Genomic DNA, 22,949 nt, shown 5'->3' on the forward strand with positions numbered 1-22,949 from the left:
ATTTTTTCATATAATTAATTATTAAAAAAGTTTTTTTATTAAGTTCAATGGTGTTTTAATTTTTTTACTTGTTTGAAATAAATATAAATAGATTTAGAAGATTATTAATGATTTTTGAATGAAAATCTTTGATAAAAATAATTATGTTTTTATTTTTTATTTTGATTTGATTCAGTTTGCTAGAAGAATATTTTAAGGAAAAAGTATGAATGAAGGTGTGATTTGAGAATTAATTGGCCTTTTGATAAATTGCCTCATAATTTTAGAAATAAAATAATTCTTTCTAATCTAATTAATAAAATATTTCAGTCATATTATGCATGAATTTCACACAAAAATGCTTATTCAAAAATTATTTTTTCTAAAAGGAAAAATTTAAAAGATGAAAAATGGAAATTTCCTTCTCTTCTTAAAATTATACGGACAACGTGCGCATGCGGCCATCGAGGAGGAAAAGAGAGTTTCTCGGCCGACAAATATATCGACGAAAAAGGAACTTTCTCGTGTTTTTTTCGGACGGCAAGAGCGAGAATATTCCTCGGGGGAGGCTGAAGTCGATCGAGCAGGAGAAGAAAACCCTAACTGGGTCAACACGTCTCCTGCTCATCGCCCTAATTCTCTCCCTGTTCCAACGATCCCCTTCTGGGATCGCTATTTTAATTTTGAGGTGCCGGCGTTGTTGGATCTCACCGCCCGGGGTTCCTTCGTTTGAATTCACGTCAGGCTCATCATCTGCACATTGCTCTCCTTGGTAGGAAAATCTCGTGATTTGACTATTTCTTTTGATTTTATTTCTATTTCGAAGTTTTTTTTTGTCGATTCTCCGTTTTTATTTCGTTTGTTTATTTAGCTGGATCACAGTTTCCGTAAGTGCATTTGAGGGAAATGGGGAAAGTAGCTGGTTCCGATTTCGATTTGTTTGTCGTTGCATGAAGTTATGAACTGATTTGTGCCTTTTGAATTTTTTTCCCTTTTTTTTTTTGCTTCGTATTCTCATTGCCAGACACATTAACATTTGATATGATAATCTTAATTTTTGAATGCAGGTTCTCCGGTTTCATCCTTTAAATTTATTATGAAGAACAGTTCATTCTTTGCAAGACGTGATTTCGATGACGGAAACAACCTCCCTATAGAGTTCCGATTGTCCCAAGCAATTGGGATGGTAATACTGTCAAAATTTGGTTCTTTAATGGAGAATTCTTATCAGAGCTCCACCCATTTTTATTCTTCTGGAAGTCTAGCCTTACAGGAAGCTTTTACTTCCATTTCCAAGTTTGCTGGATCGCTGTCAGTCTGGTTTTCTTGGCCAAAATTCAATGTACTTCACAAAGTTTCTGCTGAAGTATTTGGCCCACAGTCTAGCAGCGCTCATTCTTGGCACATAAATACATTTTTAAAAGAAAATCTTGCAGGAGTTCATTTCATGTTTGGTTCAGATAATGAACACGCCATAAAAACTTTCATCACAAAGCTAGCGAGTTCCAAACTAAGATTCGAATGGAAGGACATGCTAGTTCAACATGGGTTGCCCATTCTTTCACTAGCGTCAATACATGCTCCTTCTTTTGACAGCACGTGAGTTTCCTTTTTATTTATCTTTCTAAATACTCATAAATGATCTCCCTACTCTCTGATTCTCTTTTATTTTTTTTTTTATATGATTGTTTCATAGATCTTCAAAGGCATTAGCTGGTTCCATCGCATTTCAAATCGCTAGCGAAGAAATAAGTTCACATGCTATAAATTCAGATAGAAATCATTGTTATCATGGTTGTCCTACCATTGATCCACCAAATCTTAGCTGGAAAGAAGATGCGATTGAGGCAAAAACAGGCATTAAGTTCCCAACTTTTTTGGAGGATAGCTTCCACTTGACCACTAAGGTTTGTTTATGTACAATCTTGAAATCTTTAATTTAGTTTGTGGCACATTCTTGGAGCAAAATCTAATTGTGGCCTCAGTCCAACATTCTATAAATTATCACAGGAAATATTATTTTTTTGAACTTATTTTTGTCTTTATGAAACCTAATATCTAGTATATTGAGCTTTACATGAGCCTTGTATTTGTTATATTGACAATATGCTAAGGGTGTCTATTTTTGACGACCAAAAATAAGGGGGAAGAAGATGAAAAGAAATTGAAAGGGGAAGGGAAGAGGAGAACTAGGGAAAATAAGTGAAGTTAGCTTGTCTATTTCTCGCAACAAAGACGGAAGGGAGGGATAAGAAGATTACTTAATTATGCTACCACATCACCTATCTCCCCTCCCTTTTGGATTATCATCTTCAGAGCTCAACTAGTGACAATGACATTTGAGATAGTAAAGGCAACGACGAGGATTGAATTGGGAGAAGGCAGCGATGGTATTTGAAATCCAAGAGGGAGAGTGTAATGATGAGGAAGGAGAGAATGACATCAACACTTAAGGTTGGAGAGGGAGAGGGCAAAGGCAATAGTGTTAATAACGAGAGTGTTTGCTTGAGGTTGGAGAGGTCGAGAGCAAGGATGAGGTTGAAAAAAATGATAATGTGTTTTCGACCTTTCCCAATTTCAACATTTCTTCCATGGCTTCTGTTAAATTTTGTGCAGAAGTAATTCGTGCCTTTTTTGGATTCACGGATTCCCTACTCCACTTTCTCTCTATTATCATTTAGAGTAACACAAGAGAGTAGATAGTTAATACCTTCCCGTTTGCTTAAGTAACACTATGGATTTCTTTAGGTCATTCAATTTACATACTAACCTTTTTTTTGCTAAGGGGTAGTTTATCTGAGAGAGCCTATTCTTACTTTTCTTTCTTAAAGATATTTCATGCCATTTATCCAATTGAGTTGATTATTATGGTTATTCACCACTCTATTACACACTTAAATGTTTTAGTCTTTACTTTCCTTTTTAAAATATCTAAATATCAAGCTATTTATGGTGATGGTAGGGCAAAAATGATAATTGCACATTAATCTTCTTCCTCAAGTAGGGTTTCATCTTCCTCTTTCATGTTCTAGTTTTGGGGCTGTTGTTATCCTTTACCAAGTTCATAGTTGATGCTCTACTCCCTTGGCTTTGACTTGTCAATCTGCAACTTCCATCACCTCTTCTTCCTTTTCCATGCCACCTCTTCTCTGTGTATTCCCTATCCTCTTGCTCATTTTTGCTATGCACCTACAATTTCAAAGAAAAAGTTCCACTTTCAAGCCTCTCCATAGCTTACTCTTCATTAAAGGCAATCTTGTGATCCAAAATGAAGTTTTCGAAATCAAAGGACATTCTTGTTGAATCATTGTGCATATGCTTGCAATAATCATTTCCTCTTCCTCTTGTTGATTACTTCACTCCTTTTCTTCATGTATGTATTATTCCTATGGAGTTTCAAGAAAAGAAGTTTCTCTTTTGAAGCTTCCTCTCCATGGCTTACGCTTCATGGGTTTATAGAATCAAAAGGCAACCTTGTGATCCAAAATAAAGTTTTTGAAATCAAAGGGCAATTTTATAGAGTTTGAGTTTGCAAAAATGATAAAGAAGAGCAAGGATCAAGAAGGAAATTGTAGAAATAGTAGAATGGTTTCACGAAGAAGGAAAGCATGATGCTCTCTTTATGACAAAGAGAGTAGGAAGAAGATGAACTCAAAGATGAAGCTTGAAGAAAGTGGCTTAAGGAAAAGGGTATAGAACAAATTTTTACAATATGAAGCTTGAAGAGTTCATCATGTTTGCTTGGACCTACTTCAAAAGTTATCTAAAATGAAGTATTGACTATGGAAGATTAATTTACACTTTTTCCCCATCATCTTAATGAGTTAGTATAATTATTTAGCTAAATTTTCAATACATGAATGGGGACTCCAAATGTAATTTTGTCTCAACAAAAAGGAAGAGAACATAGTGAAATTTCATATTACTTTTCATAATAAAAGCGGTTTCATGGAAGAATAGTCATCAATGAAGGTAACAAAATACGTAAAATCAAACTTTGGATGCATGACTAGGATCCCAAATATCACAGTCAATTGAAGAGCAATTTGTAGATGCATGTTTATTTACTCAACCAATAAATTAAGACAGAATTCAAAATGTTTCCCTAGCTAGATATATTCACACTAAGACTAAAAATTTGATATGGTGGGAACAACCTTTTGGAAAATGTCTAGGCTAGGATATCCTAGATGACTATGCCTCTTGGGAGGAGAGGACTTAATCACTCATGCAAATAACTGTGCGATCATATTATTTGGTATAATCCTCTACATGTATCAATCGCCTTAGTAATTTGTGAATCCTAAATAGAACCACAATTAACAGTGAAGGTTTTAGATCAATTTTATGATTTAATAAGTTTGTTCGTAGATAATAAATTTAAAGAAAACTCTGGATGTAAAAAACAAGCAAACATGTTAAAGATCTATTGGGATTGTGGGAGTAACTTGTCTATTACTCTCTACTGTTGAGAGTGACAATGGTAAGTTAGGATATTGTTGTAAGATTAGAATCCAAGCTTTTGATATAGTGGTGCAATGTTATGTAAAAATATTGTTGCCTCCACTAACTAATGATGCTGTGAATTGGGAAAAGTGCACTTTGAGAGGTCCATAATTGATGTGAATGTAAAACTCTTCAACTAGTACATTGATAGTAGAGGGCTTCTTGCTATGAAGACCATCCTAAGAAATTCACTTAAATTGAGACATCTTATTGTAGATGAGGAAAAAGATCTATTATGATGTAGGAGGTGGATCCTTGTAGAAGGGGGAAGAAGAGACCTTCCTAATAAGTCTAGCTCCATGATTACATGAAGGAGGTTTGGCAAGTTCTCCTTGCGTTGGAAACAATGAAGAATGAGCAATTGAGGAAGTTGCATAGACTAGAATTTATCAAGAAAGAGAGAAGAGTTCACGTGGGTTGTTGATTTCACACATTGGTTAGCATCTACAAACTATTGGAGTTGGCGACATCAATAGGTGGTTTTGAGGTGTAGTAGAGAAGGAAGATAACTTAGAGAAAAAGATGAAGACATTAAACATTAACGAGAAGCTAGTAGATGAGGGTTCAATTGATGGAGAGAGACTTCCACTAGGTAGTCATCTTGAAAATTGGGCTATAGTGTGGAGAAGATGGTGGCATAAAATCAAGATGTTGTTTCCATGTGTCTGCTATTGATGAACTACCTTTTAGAAGATATCATCGTCTACTACAATAGAAGAATAAGACACCTTGGCCGGGATGGGGGCATTCTCAAGAAAGGGATAATATTGGCTAGGCCTTGTGAGAAATACAAGGCGAAAACTTTAGGAATTGTAAAATGGATTTTGATATCAACTCTACTACCATGTGATGGACAAAAATTAAAAACTATATCCTAGGGAGGCTTCTCTACCTTTACTAATTATATTATCACAACTTATAAATTACTCCTTATATTAAAAATACTAAATTGGGTTCTTCAATAGTTATTTATTATATACCCATGATTGAAGAACTTGTATGAGCAAGATATCTTGGAAAAGTATTGGAAATGGAAAAGTATAAAGGCTTTGGATTTGTTAAAGAAATAAAGAGGGTATTATGATTTGATCTTATGTCTACTAATATTTATTCGAAAAAGAAAAATGAGCATTTGATTTCTTCTAGTAGTGAGAATAATCATAGTTAAATGGATTTTTTTCTTACTAGAAAGGTAGGTTTGTTATACAAAAAAATTGTTATGTAATACTTAGTGAAGGGTTGACTAATCAATATAACTAGTAAGGCTATATGTTTTAGGAAATGTAATAAGAAAAGATGGTATCTAGCTTTAGAGGAATTAAATGTTGAAATTTTAAGGAAATTATTGTGATTTTTCAAAGACATAATGAAGAAAACGAGAGTGAAGAAAGGATTCTAGAACCATAATTGGAAAAATTTGTAGATACCATTATACATCACCTGAGTTGGATTGGTATTAGGAAATTGATATCTCACAAAGATCGAGAAGTTTAGTACAAATTAGCTAGAAAACTTATATTAGAAAATTGATTGAGCAAGATTATTATGGATCGAGAGAGGATATTGTCGATTGATACAACAACAACAACAACAATCAAATCTTATCCCACTAGGTGGGGTCAGCTATATGGATCTTTCTACGTCATTGGGCTCTATCCCCCATTATATCTTTACCTATATTAAAATAAATTTTATCTTATTTTATTATTACTAATAAGTCTTTTTTGGTCTTTCTCTTCTTTGTTTGATGAACATATTTATCATAGTTTCACATTGCTTAACTGGAGCATTTATTGGTCATTTAAGTACATGTCTGTACCATTTTAAATGTATCTCTCGGACTTTTTCCTCAATAGATTCAACTCCGACTCTCTCTAATGCTCTCATTTTTTATTCTGTCCATTCTCGTATGACCACACATCCATCTTAACATTCTCATCTCTGCAACTCTCATTTTTTGCTTATGTGCTCAAGTTATAGCTCAACATTCAGTGCCATATAACATAGCAGGTCTAACCGTCATGTTGTAGAACTTCCCTTTAAGTTTTAGAAGTACTTTACGATCACATAAAACACTCGATGCTCTCCTCCATTTCAACCATCTTACTTGTATTCTATGTAAGATATCTTTCTCAATCTCTCCATCGTCTTGCAAAAATGATCTTAAATACTTAAAGCTCTCAAAAATTCATTATCTCCTATCTTAACAATTATCTCATTATGTCTAATATAGCTAAACTTAAAATTCATATATTCTATTTTTTACTTTATTAAGTATAAAATCTTTCACTTCTAGTATTTTTCGTCAAAATTCTAGTTTAACATTTACTCCTTCACGCGTCTTATCTATCAAAATAATATCATCTATAAATAACATGCACTACTGTGATGTGTCTTGAATGTGTCCAGTGAGTTCGCCCATGATTAGTGTAAAAAAATATGACTTAAAGTTGATCCTTGATGCAACCCTATCTTTATTGGAAATGTTTCAGTTAATCCGCCTGAAGTCTTCACTATGATCGTTAATTCTCATACATATCCTTAATTAGTTCAATATATGTTACGCCAACACCTCTCTCTTCTAGAATTTTCCATATAATTTCTATTGGAACTCTATTATAAGTTTTTTCTAAGTCAATGAATACCATGTGTAGATTCTCCCGATACTTTTTAATTAATTGTCAAAGAAGATGTATAATTTCTATTGTTGATCTTCAGACATGAACCCAAATTGATTTTCGATCATCATGGTCTCCTTCCTTAATCTCTTTTCTATTACTCTTTCCTAAAGTTTTGTGGTATGACTCATTAATTTAATACCCCTATAGTTTGCGTAATTTTGTACGTCTTCCTTATTCTTATATAAGGAAACTAGAGTACTTACCCTCTATTGATCAGACATTTTTTTATTTTCAATATCATGTTAAATAATTTTATAAGTCATTCAATACCTTGTTTCCCTAGACACTTCCATACCTCTATCTGAATATCATTTGTCCAATGACCTTCCTATTTTGCATTCTATTTAAAGCTTGTTCCACTTCTGAAGATTGAATTACATAAGCTAAGTTGATCACCTAAACCTTTATTAAAAAATTGATGAAAATGTCTCTTCCATTGCTCTTTTATTTCTCTATCATTTACTAGTACCCTATTGCATTCATTTTTAATACATCTTATTTGGGTAAGATCTTTTGTCTTTCTTTTTCTCACTTTAGCTATTTTATAAATATTTCTTTCTCCTGCTTTTGTATCTAATTTTTGATATAACCGTTCAAAAATTTCATTCTTAGCTTCATTCACTGCTTTCTTAGTCTCTTTCTTGGCATTGTATATTTTTTAAAGTTTTTCTTGTTCTTACAAACATATAATTCCTTATAGGTAGTTTTTTTTCCTTTATTGTCTCCTATACTTTCTTATTCTACCACTAAGATTCCTTTATTATCTAATCTTGTTTGGGGGCATATACACTAATTATGTTCATAGTTTCTTTCTTCACTACTACCTTGAGAGCTATAATTCTATCCTTTTTTCTAACTACTCTTATAACCTCATCTTGTAACCAATTATCTACAATAATACTCACTTCATTTCTTGTTTTATTCTTTCCTATGTACTATAACCTAAAATCTGAGTTCTTTATTATTTTTGTCTTTTCACCTACTTATTTTGTCTCTTGTAAATACAAAATACTAATTCTTTTTCTATAATCATATCTAATACCTCCATTGCTTTACTAGTGAGAGTTCCAATGTTCGAAATCTTAGACTATTACTTTTCCTATCATATTTGTTTTTATCCAACCTATGGTGTGAGAATTTTTGCCTATTTAACACTACACCTAAGTTCTCATGGATATGTAGTGTTATTGTCGATTGATAGAGAATGCAAAAATGTCTCTCGATCAGCATCCTAAAAACTACCTTCTTTCAACTAAAAATCAATTTGAATGTAGTTAGGAATTAACCAAAGTCTATAAAATGGACTCTTCTTTCAAACCTAACAACTCTGGTTCTCAAATATTTTATAATAATATTGTAATTATAAAATAAATTATCAATTTAATTTGGCTAGGTATTTGAACTAAAAATATAATTTTATTATTGATTAGAAGTTATATTTATTATTTATGAAATTTTTGTTAATAATTTATACATTACATTATTAATTGTTAGATATGAAATGACATGCAATAGGTGTTCTTAAGATTTTAGAGCATCTTCTATAATTTAATTATAATTTTGCTCATTTTGTTTTTTCTAGCGATAAGTCTGCCCGTGGAGAATAAACTCCACAACGTCGGTCCCAAGCTGAATAAAAAAAGGGTTGCGTCAGGTTGCCAAGCAATGTTAAAACATAGGCAAATGTTATGTATGAATCTATTAAACTATTGCACTAATGCAGAGTCCTTCTTCAGAAGGAACACATTGCAGGGTGTGATTGCAACATTTTGATAAGGACCACTATGTGTCCATGAAAACTTGAATGTAGTGTTAAATATGTAAAAATTTTCATATTGTAGGTTGAATAAGAACATACATATATGACTACTAAAATAAAATTAGATATAGAACATGAAATGTAGTAACCTTATCGACAAAACAATGGAGGTAATAGATACAATGATTATGAGAAGAATTAATATTTTATGCTTACAAAAGACAATGAGTAGGAAAGGAGACAAAGATGATAGAGAATTCAAGTTTTATGCTATAACACATCGGAAAGAGTAAAATGAGAAATGAAGTATGTATTATTGTAGATAGTTCGTTAAAGAACAAAGCAGTAAGAGTAATTAAGAAGAGAGATAGGATTATAGCTCTCAAGATAATAGTAGCAAAAAAAATTATTAATGTAATTAACATATATGTATCTCAAGTAAAATTAGATGAAAACATCAAATATAAGTTTTAGGAAGATCTAATAAGATAGTACAAAAAATTTCAATAAATAAGATTATTTTAAAAGATCTAAATAAGCATATAAGAGTAAGAAATGAGGAATATGATAGAGTGCATAGAGATTATAGTTTTGTAATAAAAAATAAAAAAGGAAAACTATATTGGATTTTATGATAATATATAAACTTATAATAGTTAATATGTTTTTTAAGAAGAGTGAACTCCTAGTTATGTTTAAAAGTAGGAACAATAAGTTGTAAATTGACTTTTTTATAGTCAAGAAGAGTGATAAAATTTTTTATAAAGATTGCAAAGTCATCCCTAAAGAAATTTTAACCACCCAACATAGGTTAGTAGCGTTAGATATATGCCTCCAGATAATATGAGTAGAAAGGAAAATGTGTTTGATTTCTAGGATTAGGTGGTGGAAGTTAAAGGATGGGAAGTAAAATATCTTTAAGGAGAGGATAGGATCGCAAGTATTAGGAGAAATACAAGGTGATTCAAATATGATATGAGATAAGATGGTGTCAAATTTAAAAATAGTGGCTGAGAGCATACTGAGTGAGTCAAGAGGATGAGTACCACAAAATAAAAAATCTTGATGGTGAAATGAGAAAGTATAGGAGAAACTAAAGGAAAAAAGAAAATGCTATAAGTTATTGTACATTTATAAGAACGAAGAAAATTTTAAAACGTATGTTATAAGAAAAAATTAAAACTAAGAATGAAGGTTTTGAATGATTGTATCAATAACTTGATAGAGTTATAAAATAGCTAAAGTAGGAGAGAGAAAAATAAGAGATTTTACGCAACTAAGATGCACAAAAATTCCATAGGGTACTAGTGAAAGATGAAGAAATAAAAAAGCAATGAAAGAGGTATTTTTGTCAATTTTTAATGAAGGTTTAGGAGACCAACTTAGCTTAAGAAATTTAAATAGATCAGAGGAGTATAAAAATTTAAATTTTTATTTGAGAATTCAAATTTCAGAAGTATAACAGGTGTTGAATGAGATGAAAAATGGAAAAATGACTTGATTAGATGAAAGAACTTTAGTCCCCTGTATAAAAACACAGGAGACATAACAATTGTGCGAATTATAGGGTCATTAAATTAATAAGTCATACTATGAAACTTAATGAAACACAAAGCACAGGCCTCACATAGGGGGTTGTTATATAAAGATTTACTAAATACAGAAGTTTATTACTTGAAAGATGCTAAATACCTTGTCATCAATACCTTTTTTTAAATATAAATTTAGCGCCAAACATACTATGAAGTAATAATGCAAATTGGGAAATGCAATAGTTAAAACATATCCAAATTTCTTCATTCCAAAACAAAACAATTACCAATTTTATCAATTACAGATTAGAATCTAAGACGGGATTTCTTTTTTGCATAATTTTTCCTTAGGTGAATTTGATTCTGTTCAACAGGATTAGTCAAATTAAGCTTTGCGATGCTAAACATAGGTCCAAAGTGGATGGCTAGGAGACACCTTGGAGAAGTTTAATCTGACACTTGTTGCATAGCCTCAAATATCTCAGAATCAATTTGTTGAAGCTTGTCTTTTATAATCTATTATCTACCTCTGGAACTCCCTTCCAATGAACCAAGTATTTTTTGGATGATTTTATAGGAACCATCACGGTCTATCCACTGTGCATTTGATAAGGTGTTAGTTATGTTGTGGAGGGGAGCGCAGGTGAAACTGTAAGAGTGTCACCTATAAACCAACCAATAGGCAAAGAAGACTATTTCTCATGATAATGGAATAAATCTTCATCATTAAAATAAATCTGCTGGTAAGTAATAATATATGCATTAGTACCAATCTTTGCCACATCACGCAAAGGACCAATGGAGTGAATATGAAATATTTTAAAAGAGTTTCTTGGGGATCATTTGGAGTGAATCCGGGCAAGGAGGTAGTCTCTTAGATTATAGTTCTTAGGTTTACAATGCCTAGCCGAATAACATTGACACAGATCTCTTGAATACACTCAACAAAATCTTAGTAAACCCAAAACAATAAGAAGTCAACAGGTTGAAGAGCTATTGAAAGATAGTTTCAAAAGAACATTGACTGTGGACTGATTTTAAAGTTTTTATAAGTAAATTCAACAATCGACAGTAAAGAATTTCCAATTTTAGTTTCTTGCCAATAGACATCTAAGCAAATTGTTTAAACTATGATCAACAACTTTAGTTTGCCCATCGATTTGTTGATGAAATGCAGATGAAATTTTAAATTAGATTTGAGACAACTTTCTTTGAGTTTCTCAGAAGTAATAACAAATTTAACATCCTTATTCAACATTATCAATGTGGATAACCAATGCTATCTAACGACTTCCTTAAAAATTAAGTTTGCCACATGAGATGCATCGTAATTTTACGATTGGAAGGAATGAATTGTGTGAACTACTGAAATTGACTGCTGACTTCAATGAGAAAGGGTAGCCCTAGTCTTTCCATAGCTTATTGGGGATCAGTAGTAGTGTGTAGGGACTCATGTTCTTCTTGAATGTCTTGGCTTTTGACATGTATTGAAGGTCCACTAATATTCTTGTAGAAGTTCACAAGAATTTAGGGGATGAAAGCATAATTTCTGCAAACTATGTTACTTTAACTATTACCAATTGATAAGAACAAAGATTATATTCAATGTTTCTGGTTATAAAGGGATTAAATTGATTAGTCATACAGGAAAAAGTTAAGTTTTTATCAAGTAGAGAGACTAAGAGTAAGAAAGAAAACCTTTGAGACTAAGAGTTAGAAAGAAAACCTTTTGAAAACCAATTAGTTTTATTGCTAAAAAGGTGTGTATCCTTCCCGGGAAGCAAACTTAGATGAAAATAAGGCAATGAAAAGATACTTTTCCTTTGATTCCTTTGTCATGTTTTCTTCTATATTACTTTTGTACGGTTGGGGTGGAAAAATCACTTTTGTACGGTTAGGGTGGAAAACTCACTGTTGTTGCAATGAAGCTCAAATCATATCTTAAAAAAGTATAAAACATATTTATTCTCTTCAAATCTATTCCTGATTTATGTTTTTTCAATGTTCTAGACAATAAAATTTTGAAATTTAAGTTTTCCTTCCTCTTTTCTTCCCTCCAAGGAAATGGTTCGAGGAAAAAAGTTTCTTCTTTCTTTCCCTTCAAGGAAAGTAAAAATAATGAAATGAAATATTTGTCAATCCTTTTCCTGTGAGTTTTTTTCCTATCCTCTTTTTTTCCCTTAGTTATTTCCCTCTCTTTAAGGAAAACAAAATCGAAAGATCAATTATAGATATTATTTATTTAATAAGAAAATAAATGAAAAATATTGACAATGAAAAAGGGTTTTGATAGAGTTTTTATTAACTTAGAAAAATCTTATGATAATGCTTCTAAATTTTTAGAGAAAAATGGAATATCTTGTATGAGAAGGTATCTGCCTGTTTTAAGAGTTCATGTGAGTATGATAAATCATTTTCTTCTACTTGTAAGTTTACATCATTGGGAAGTCCCTAATCTTTTGTTTTAGTACTAGATGAGTTCATGAATCGTATTGAAAATAGATCTCATTTGTGTATCATATTTGCCAAGAAGTTTGTGCTAACTTATATGAAAATTAGTTAAACATGAAGATGGGATTACTAAAATGTTTAAGTAGAGCAAAAACTGAATATATAAAACATAATTTTAATAGCTTAAATGGTCAGATATGAAACAAAATGAAGAATGTCTAATGAGAGAGGATCTTTTGAAATCTTGTGATTGTCGTGTGCTCCTCGTACAAAAAGTAAAGTTATATAATTCTATGACTCACCATATTTCTATAATTTATGGATCAAAGTTTTAGTGGTGCGGGAATAACATATATAAAGTTAGTGTAGTAGAGATAGAATGCTAAGATGAATTTGTGAGGATAATATAAAATATAAAATAAAAGGTATTATTATCTTGAGGCAATTAGGCACAATGGCAATAGATGCTAAATGAGAGAAGATATGTTGATGTGGTGAACAAGTTTAAAAGCGACAAAATGTTCTTATAGTTAAGCGAGTTGATTTAATTTATGTAGAAAGTATAAGGGTGAGGGCAGACCATAGAAAACTGTAGTTAATATAATAAATATATATATCATTAATTTGAATATTATTGTTGATTAATGAAGAATAACATCCATAAACCTATCAAAAGTAAGGACAAATGCACTTGATGATGTCTTTAAATAAATATGTTTTTTTTTCTCATTTAATCTCTTATATAGCATCTTTAATTTTAATTTTCATAACAATTTCATACTTTTATCGTAGCATTGTCATATTGCCGCAATAATTTTTCATATGTTCCATCTTTTTGTTGCTAACAACTTTGCTGAAAATGTGTGATTGTACTACAATATTTATTATTTATTAAGTTTATTAATACTTTATTAATTATTAATATACATGATGTTATTTATTAATACATCATTACAAAATAAACTAAATAATGTCATTCTACACATGAATTTGTAATATTTATGGATATATTGTTTTTAAACTTACTCAAAGTAGGTGTTAACATAATTGTGAACCAATTATGGACTACCACATGGATTGATAATTTTTCTGTACTTATGTCGTATTAGTGTCATGGTACTACAATAATTTAATACAATATAATATAAATATTGTTGATAATCATAGAAATAGGGATGAAATTTTATAAGTACTTTTTAGTCTTAAGAACAACATAGTGATATATAAATTATCAACAATATTTACATAATTGCTATCACATATATAAAACAATTTCGTTTCATTTATCCCCTCATTTTTTAATCATTATTTTTCTGATTCCTTCTAAGATTATAAGGTCAATTTTCATATTTCTTGCCCTGGCCAACTTTCAATATGGATTTTGTGAAGCAATTGATCAAGTATATTTCATCTGTTTTTTATTATTGTCAAAATTTGCTAATTACATGTCAAATAGTTAACTGTTTAAAATATGCATGCTGATTTTACCATTTCAATTAAAAACATTCAATCTTGCTTATTGCATCTAGTCGCTAGTGGCTGACAAAATCTTGTCATTGTATCGGATATAAGTTGGCTATTAGCCAACAGGAAATTTCAAATCACAAAAAGATGCCCTGGTAACATCTTAAACATTGTGGATTTCCAGGTGCTTGTTGGAATCGGCTCTAGAAGCATGAGAATAATAAAAGTCAAGTCCTTGAAGCTTTATGCATTTGGCTTATGTAAGTAACTCTAAACATGGATTGCCTTTCCTTCATTCTATAATTTAAACATTTAAGGGACGAGACACTAATCCAATCTCCAATGATCTGAGTTTTGGCTTCTGAGGACACTTTTACTGAAAACAAATATGTCACACGCGACTGTTGATATAACCCATATTATCTTTTCCTTTTAGATGTCTTCCCTGATTCTATTTGTGAAAAGCTGGGTTCAAAATATGCTTCTGTGCCAGCTGAAGAGCTGAAGAACCGTTCAGATTTTTTTGAGGATTTTCTCAGGTATGTTTTATAAGACAGAGATCCTGAGACTTGTGTCTATTGCAACAGATAGATGCATGATATGTTGTTATGGTGCTGACTCGCATATAATATGATTTGATATGGTGCTAGTCTCACTATGGTGATCTATGTTTTTTTCGTTCATTTATTTAATTAATACATCCATATAAATCTTGACTTGTCAGTTAACCATACTCCCAACTCTTGTATAAAATACTTATCCCTCTAGAATTTGCTTCAGGTTTCATATTCTTGTTTAGTCAATAGCTATATTCTTATACCAACTTATGATGATTGCCAACTTAACTTTCCCTTGTATGTCTTAGGCCTCAGGTTTGTAAACCAATCTTGTTAAAGTGGCATATGCAATTACAACAACAACAACAACAACCAAGCCTTATCCCACTAAGTGGGGTCGGCTATATGGATCATTTTACACCATTGAGCTCTATCTCCTATTATATCATCATTTATATTTAAATAAATTTTATCTTGTTTATTGTTGCTAACCAAGTCTTTTTTGGTCTACCTCGCCTCGTTTGATATGCGTATTTGTCATAAAAGTGGCATATGCAATTATAAAAGAAAAATCAGCTGCCAACCATTCATTTTTTATTAGCACACAATCCAACTTGTAGAAAACCAAGCTATTAGTCCAAGTGAATTGACACCCCATTGATTGCAATGTGGCTCTGATGATACAACATTTGATGCAAGTATATGGTCTGTTCTCCTGTGTCAATTATGTCCACATGCACCTTATGGTTGTCCCATAGCACTATTATTCGCTCTCGTTTGAGAAATCTAGATTTTGTGCTAGCTTCATGTGGGGGAAAGTATCCTCATCATCATCTTGCTAGCTTCATGTGGGGGAAACATATCCTTATCATCTTCTGTAATGCCGCCTGGGATAATTTGGTATCCAGCAGTCCGATGATACCAACACCATGTTGTCGAAGGAAGTGTTATACCCTTTCTGTTTAAGGGGCTTGTTAAGGTCCCTTATATTCCATGATGTGATCTTCATGGGAGTGAGGGGGGAACCCAATGAGCCTGCCTAGCTGCAACCATCTTAGCTGATATAAGGACTATTCCCAATTCTTCTGCCCTGAGAATTAACAGGGACAAACTTAGTTGCCTTATAGACCATGCTCACATCCAATGACTATCTGGATGGATAGGTGAGGCACATACAGTCTTAGCCATATGTGCAGTTGGTTTCTCTAAAACCACCTACAGTCTTGGCTCAGACTGCACTGAATTGGAAGCTAATTCTCATTGTATTGCAGATCTTGCCCGGGTTTGTATCTGTACAGCCTGAGTTAGAGAGGCTTTCTGCTTGATCTGGTGGCCGATGATATCCTTTGCCTGCATTGTAGGAGCCTGCAACTTTGCTGAGAGAGCTAGTTGTGAAGCAGCCACAGGTATCAGCCCATTGGCCCTTTGAACCCCTGAGACATCCTTATGTTGATTTGCTTGTGGGCCTTGACTGGCATGTGTGTTGGCTGTGCTGTGCTTCCTTCGTGACCAGCCCCACAACCTTGGATTAGAGTGTCTAGAGCTCTTTCTGGTCAAGTATGGTTTCCTTAGCCAACCGATGCCCTACTCCCATCATGAATTTGCAAGAACTAGCCTCATGCCCCATTTGTTTGCAACCATCATAGTGCTTTGGCATTTATTCCAAGACAATCCCCAAGTCCACTATCCACATCCATTGATAAAGCAATTGGGACTCTCCATGTTTGGGTTTTGGATGCATCAACCGACACCAAAACTTGCATATGTAATTCAAGCCCTGCTACGAGTTAATTGGTCAGAATAGAGAGGCTTACCTATGCAGGAGGTAGTCATACTCAACACGTTGGTGGTCTAATAGCCCACTGGTAAGCTATGGATTTAAACTCACATTGGTATCTAGTATAATTCTTTCCTCCTTGAACAAGAAGCAGCTTGGCGTGATCTTGAGGTAGATGGGTCAGCCATATTCAACATAAGGCTCTCTGTTGAGGACTTTGCCTCTAGCTTCTTCACTCTTAAACTTGAAGATAATCTATTGACTTTTAGAACTTATATGGGACTTGCCACTTGTTGACCATGTCACGGAGAGCCTTCCATCCCGGAAATTTCCACACAAAGCGCCCCACTAGACAATAGCCTAGGGCGTTGTCCATTGTATCTGTCTTCAAACCTAAGAGGCACCCTTCCCCTGATATCCTAGAAGTGTTGGAGTGCAGCATCTTCAATGCGGTTTCTGTTAGATTAGAAGAGGTCCACCCATCGCCTTCCCTCCGCATGCCCTATGCAGACCAGTGACCTAAGTAGCCGATGCAAGTGGTGCCTCTGTGCCTTGACCGTTTGTCATTGTATGCATAGAGTCTTGCCCAATGAAATCTCCAAGTTCCGACTACTCGGGGTCTTCTCATGCCACTAGAGGAAACAGCCGGAGATTGGGGATTGCTTGCCACTTCAACTATAACTTCTCTATATCAACTAAGTGGTTGTCTGATAGTTGCATTGGAAGCTTCATTTGATGGAGAAGTTGCACCCAGACCAGTAGTTGCAGCCTTAGTGTTCTGCCCCTTTGCCCTCAAGTTAGCGCCACAAGTCACTCGTGGCCACGATCTCGAAACAGGATCTATCAGATCAGCTAGTTCAGATGTCCGGTCAACAGCACCTTTGGAAAGGAGGAACTCTTCGACCACCAGTATAACATTGGCAGCCTATCCCCCAAGGTTGATGCTCACCATTAGCCTTCCATCTGGGCTGACAAATGCAGATTGCTCTGGGAGCTTGCTTCTAGCAGAAGATCTCTCTAGTCTAATTCCCATTACCTTCTAGTGAGAAGGGAGAGCTTCTCTCTCTAAATGGGATTGCATTTTTGATGTAGTAATAATGAGATTAGAAGCCTGTTGTTACCACTCTCAGCCCTTACCTTACCATTAGCTCATAAATAATAGTGCCAATTGAACTCCTAAATTATAATAGTGTGGATTACAAATACTTAATCAGTCTTATACTATAATGATGTAAAAAATGGGAACCCTAGAAGTTTCTTCATCATTCTGGAAAGCTATCATTAAACAAGCACATCCAGCTTTATAATGTGTAATCTATCTGTAATTTATAGAGCAATTGCAGCCTGTGCTATTGATGACCAATGCAATTATGAACTATATACTGGTCTCTGCACATTCAATGCTCCTGTCTTTTTGAATGTAGTGTTTATCATAAAATGCTTGAGCCCAAATAACTAGTGAAATATTTGCTTTCTGAAGTTTCCATGGTCATCTCTCTAAGCTGTTAATGAATCTTCATCCTTAATGCAGGGAGGATATTCACATGACTGTCAGGCTTGTCATTAACTACAACGGTCTTAAAGTTAGTACCGTTAGAGAGTATGTATCATCCTAGTCTTCTGACAGCTTTGCTTTATTGCACTACATATTTAAGTTTTTTTGTTGTTCTATTACTAATTCTATTAACTTGAAGTAATACTCTTAATGAAACAAATTGGTTATCAACCAGTTTATTTCTCCATTTTTATCTATTACAAGCACAGATATATGCATAGTTGCAGCAGCTATCATGTATGTGAAAATGCAAGGTTTGCATATACCAGTCCACTGCCACCTTCTGATCTACTTCAACATGCCTTCTTATGAACATCTTTCCCATGGGTGGAAATGTCATATATCACAACAATCTCAATACTATGCATGTTACTTTTGCAAAGGTGACCAACGGTGAATCCTATTTAGAAAAGTTTAAATCTATTAGAGTATAAAGAACATGCTAAATAGGTTCATAGTATAAAGATAGAGCAGTCTAATGCTCTACCTTTGGTTGGAACTTAAATTTGAAAAATAGGATTAATACAACAAGAAGTCCTGAAAACTTAGTGAAGTTTATTGACGAGTATTTTATAGAGGTGTGAGGGGTTATAATCTTTAGTCAACAGGACATGGATTAGAAGCTAATATAAATAGAAAATGTTTATCAATCAATTCATGTTACTTCATAAGGTAGAAGAGATCAAAAAACACCCACAATTGCCAACTAAATATCACCATTTTGTTGATAGAAATGTAACCATTAGAAGATAGTCAATGTTAATAGAAAAATATATCCATTTGACAAGTACAGAGTTTTTTTTTGTAATAATAAAGGTTGCAATAACATAAATTGCTAATGATATATGCTCTTTCAAGATTTCATATAATTACCTTAATCCAGCATGCTAATACTCACATCTTAGCTAAACATGATGGTCTTGTAGTGACTCTCAGAAAAGTAGTATCAAAACTTAGCCGAATGGAGAATTGGTTATTGAGGCTATGCTCACCAACACATTTCCAATTGTGTGTAGATGGAAGAACAAGAGGCTGATGATGGATCCAATTAATGCCAAATTTGTCAAAAGGAAAAGGGGCAAAGAGCCCTTATTTACCCATGAGAGAACATCAAGGAAGTAATTGCTCTACATCATGTTTGTTAACTGAAGGTGAACCATATAGGTGGTGTTAAATTTGTACTAGGTGATCCAAAATAATAAAGATTTCTTGATTTTGAGAAGAGGGTGATGCAACAAACTTGATTGCCAATAGCCTGTCTTTAGTGCCTAGGAGAACACCCAGACTATTGAGAATCATATATGACCCATTTAACTAGTTATAAGTGAGTGACGACCATAGATGGTTGGCCTCCACCACACTACACCAAGTACAGCTATCACATAGTGGTCATTTAACCAAGGTTTAAAATTTTAAACTGTGTCAGTTTATAATCGGAATGATATAGTTTCAAGTATTATATTGTGTTGTGCCGATATAATTTCGATACTTTTTAAAATATAAAATATATTAATTAAAAATTATTTTAATTAATATTTGATTGTTTTAGATGCCTTATAATTTGTCTCCATCTTCATCTTTAAAAAGTTTTTTCCTTAGTTTCTGTAACAATCTTTAGTCTTTGTTGTTTATTTTGTAAACTGATGAAAAAGGATAAACGACGGATGAACGAGGGAAAGAAATTACCAAAGGGAAATGAATTAACTATAAAAAAATGAAAGAGGAAAAGAAATTAACTACCCTAAACCTAAAATGATGAAAATAGTTCTAAACTCTAAATTATAAACCTAAAAGATGAAACTAACCGTGAACCCTAAACTCTAAGCCTAAAAAGATGAAACTAAAAGGGAAAGAAGAAAGGAAAAAAATAAAATACAATAAAACAATGGTTTACCCCCGACCAAGCGAGGCAACGATGAGGTACGACTGCTTCACGACCTTGTGAAGGCCTCCGCGTGGCCATCACGAGGTTGTGGAGGCCTTTGCAAGTCTGTTACCACCTCGTGGCAGCCTCACATCCTTGAGGTTGCCGCCGCCTTGCAGCTCCACCCAATGTCGGTTAGGGGAGCGGGTGAAGCAGTCAATTTCGCTTGTCTTGACCGGCACAATTAGGTATCACAAACTTTGCATTGAACACCTCACTTGTAAGTGATATGACAAATAAGCGAAGTAAGATAAGGTTGTATCCTCGGTTACAGGGTGGCCATAAGGGATGGTGAGTATATGCGTGAGTGTGTGTGATGTGTGAGTGTGTGTGTGGGGGGTGGGGGTGGATGCTATTAAATAGAGATGGATTCGATCCTGGTAGCTGAGTGGCCTTGAATCCAATTTCTGATTCTTCAGAATTAAAGGGGATTGGGGGGGGGGCTTCAATTTCCAGGGAGAGGGGGGGGGGGGGGGGGGGGGGGGGGGGGGGGGGGGGGGGGGGGATGCAACTTCATATTGAAGGAAACTAATTTAACCACAGGTTGAAGAATCTGCTTCAATGTCACCCCTAGAGAAGATGTGATTTTGTGGAGAAATATAGAGAATACCTCTGAGCGAGTACAATGATGGGGATCACTAGGAGATTGCTTTCTGCAATGGAGGGACCCCTGAATCCTTGCCTAATGATATACAATGGTAGGATCGATGAAGATGGCAATCCAAACTGATCTCACATGATAAGGAAGTTGTTGCATGGTAAAGATAGAGCGTGTGTTGTGAGATTCAATGATGAACACAATCCCCTCTTATCTCTGTTATAATGTTGAATGGATGAAAATTGTTAGAATTAACTCACTAGATAGTCCACTCTACTTATATATATCTTGATTTTACATTAACATCCCTGTGTTTCTGTTTTTCGGACACAGGTATGAGTATCCAACATTGTGGATGAGTCTCTAACACAGCTATTTCAAAATTTTTTACACATGATCAATAGAAATATCAAGTGCCTAATTGGAGTGTCTGTGTCCAAGTTGTTGACTATCTGACATAGGTATAGAGAGGTTAAATGAAGAGCCCCTGACCTGTGGTTTGTACAGAAACAACTAGGTCCTTAGCTGTTTGCATTTTGATTCCTAGTTGCAACTGCAAAATTTACCAAGTGACCCGAAGTTTGTTGCTTCATAATGAATGCCCCCATTCCCTTTCGTGTACCTTCCCTTATTATTTAAGTTTATAGTTAACAAAGAAAGAAAAAAGATTGGATGAATAGTTGCTCATCTTGTTATTAAATTCTGGCTAGAATTAGCTCCAATGCTTCTAATGTTTTATTTGATAGCTCCCCACATGCTTATGTGATTGATTTTCAAATCATATAACTAAATCTAACTTTCTGATGCAGTGCTTTTGAAAAATCTCTGCGAACAAGATTGCAGAAGGTAAATTTCCATGAGTTATCTGGGATATAATTTGAGTGATGACTAATTTGTTTTTTTTCCCCTCAGCTGAATCCTAATACAGATTACCATTGCATAAGGACATTTGGTTCTTACTTCACTCAAGATATAACGCTCCCAGTGGTAAGGATGAATTTTCTTCTGTTGTGTGTGGGTTTTCTCTTCAAGCAATGTAACAATTGTTATTACAGGGAACCATAATCGATTTTAGACAAACAGCAGATGGTCAGCTTATAACAGAGAGTGAGTAGTTGATACTGTGTACTAAAAGCTTTCTTATTTTCTAGTTGGCTACATGATATACATGTTCTGTATGCAGTTGGTGGGACGCAAATCGGTGCTGTTTGCAGCAAAGACCTATGCAGTAAGTTGATCTGTCTTAAATGCTAACGATATGAATGGTATCATAATTACTGTGGCTGGTGAGTTCACCAGCGATGCTATGTCCATGTCATCAAGTTCATGACTTCTATGTTGAATTTGATACTTTCTAAGTCACCAACCAATGACAACGGCACGCCATGTTGGTGGCAACTGCTATCTAACTATTGTTATAGCTCGCAACCCATAGTTTTGATACATAACAAACAAACTACTTCTGTTAGTCGAAAAGCAAGCTTACGAACTTATATGCATCTGCGCAGGAGCCTTCTTTGGCATGTACATCGGGGATCTTCCTGTATCGCTACAGGCCAAAGAAGATATTGCAGAAAACATTGCAGTCCTTATAAGGAGATGCTAATACGAAACAAATTGCATTCTTTGGAATTGTTGTATACTTGTTGCTCTGCTAGCACATTCTTTGGCTATAATGTTGTTGTATATGAAAAAGACATGGCGCCTGATTTTTTGAGCCAAGGGCCCTGCCATGGCTTTTAGATATGTAAGTTCATCCTGAAGCTGTCAAGTACTTCTCTACACTCTATTTGATTCTGTTTAAATTACTCATGTAGCTATATAATCCTCAGTTGACGTTGTTCAAGAAATCTTGTATGCTCATGATTACATAAATTTGTAAATGTACACGTTCTTGTAGCACAAACCTAGTTTTTGAGTGTCCAGTAATATTTTACATCACATTGTCAATCAATTTTTCCTTGTAACATGGTTTTTGATTCCATGAATAGGAAATGTTGTGTTTGTTATCTATATTCGATTCATATTTACAAAATGTAGTCTTCAGGTAAGCGTAGCTCCCTCCAGCAAGTAAGGGCGGAGGCATGTGTTAGCTTATCTGGATTTTAATCGTGGACTTGATGATCAAGATAGAGAGTGGTAGATGATAATGTTGTCGGAAAAGCG

At 34.0% G+C, this 22,949-nt stretch overlaps 1 protein-coding gene across 1 annotated transcript; it reads left to right on the forward strand.

The window, feature by feature from the left end:
* Window positions 1-492: 492 nt before the first annotated feature.
* On the forward strand, window positions 493-22,692 carry LOC141836246 (fatty-acid-binding protein 2). The gene is made up of 11 exons (XM_074723685.1): window positions 493-751; window positions 1,047-1,578; window positions 1,676-1,886; window positions 14,557-14,632; window positions 14,809-14,911; window positions 18,238-18,306; window positions 21,593-21,629; window positions 21,696-21,770; window positions 21,839-21,890; window positions 21,967-22,011; window positions 22,292-22,692. The coding sequence occupies exons 2-11, from the start codon at window positions 1,076-1,078 to the stop codon at window positions 22,387-22,389; spliced, it is 1,269 nt and encodes a 422-aa protein (XP_074579786.1). The 5' UTR covers window positions 493-751; window positions 1,047-1,075; the 3' UTR covers window positions 22,390-22,692.
* Window positions 22,693-22,949: the final 257 nt, after the last annotated feature.

Source organism: Curcuma longa, chromosome 10 (assembly GCF_044706935.1).
Source record: "Curcuma longa cultivar G26 ecotype Majalengka, Jawa Barat chromosome 10, ITB_CL_G26_1.1, whole genome shotgun sequence".
Taxonomy (NCBI): domain Eukaryota; kingdom Viridiplantae; phylum Streptophyta; class Magnoliopsida; order Zingiberales; family Zingiberaceae; genus Curcuma; species Curcuma longa.

Bases quoted from the DNA above. Each gene is read 5' to 3' on its own strand.
- LOC141836246 (XM_074723685.1), top strand. From the start codon at position 1,076: ATGAAGAACAGTTCATTCTTTGCAAGACGTGATTTCGATGACGGAAAC. The intron at 21,630-21,695 runs GTAAATTTCCAT...TTTTCCCCTCAG, and splicing joins TGCGAACAAGATTGCAGAAG to CTGAATCCTAATACAGATTA. The intron at 22,012-22,291 runs GTAAGTTGATCT...GCATCTGCGCAG, and splicing joins TTGCAGCAAAGACCTATGCA to GAGCCTTCTTTGGCATGTAC.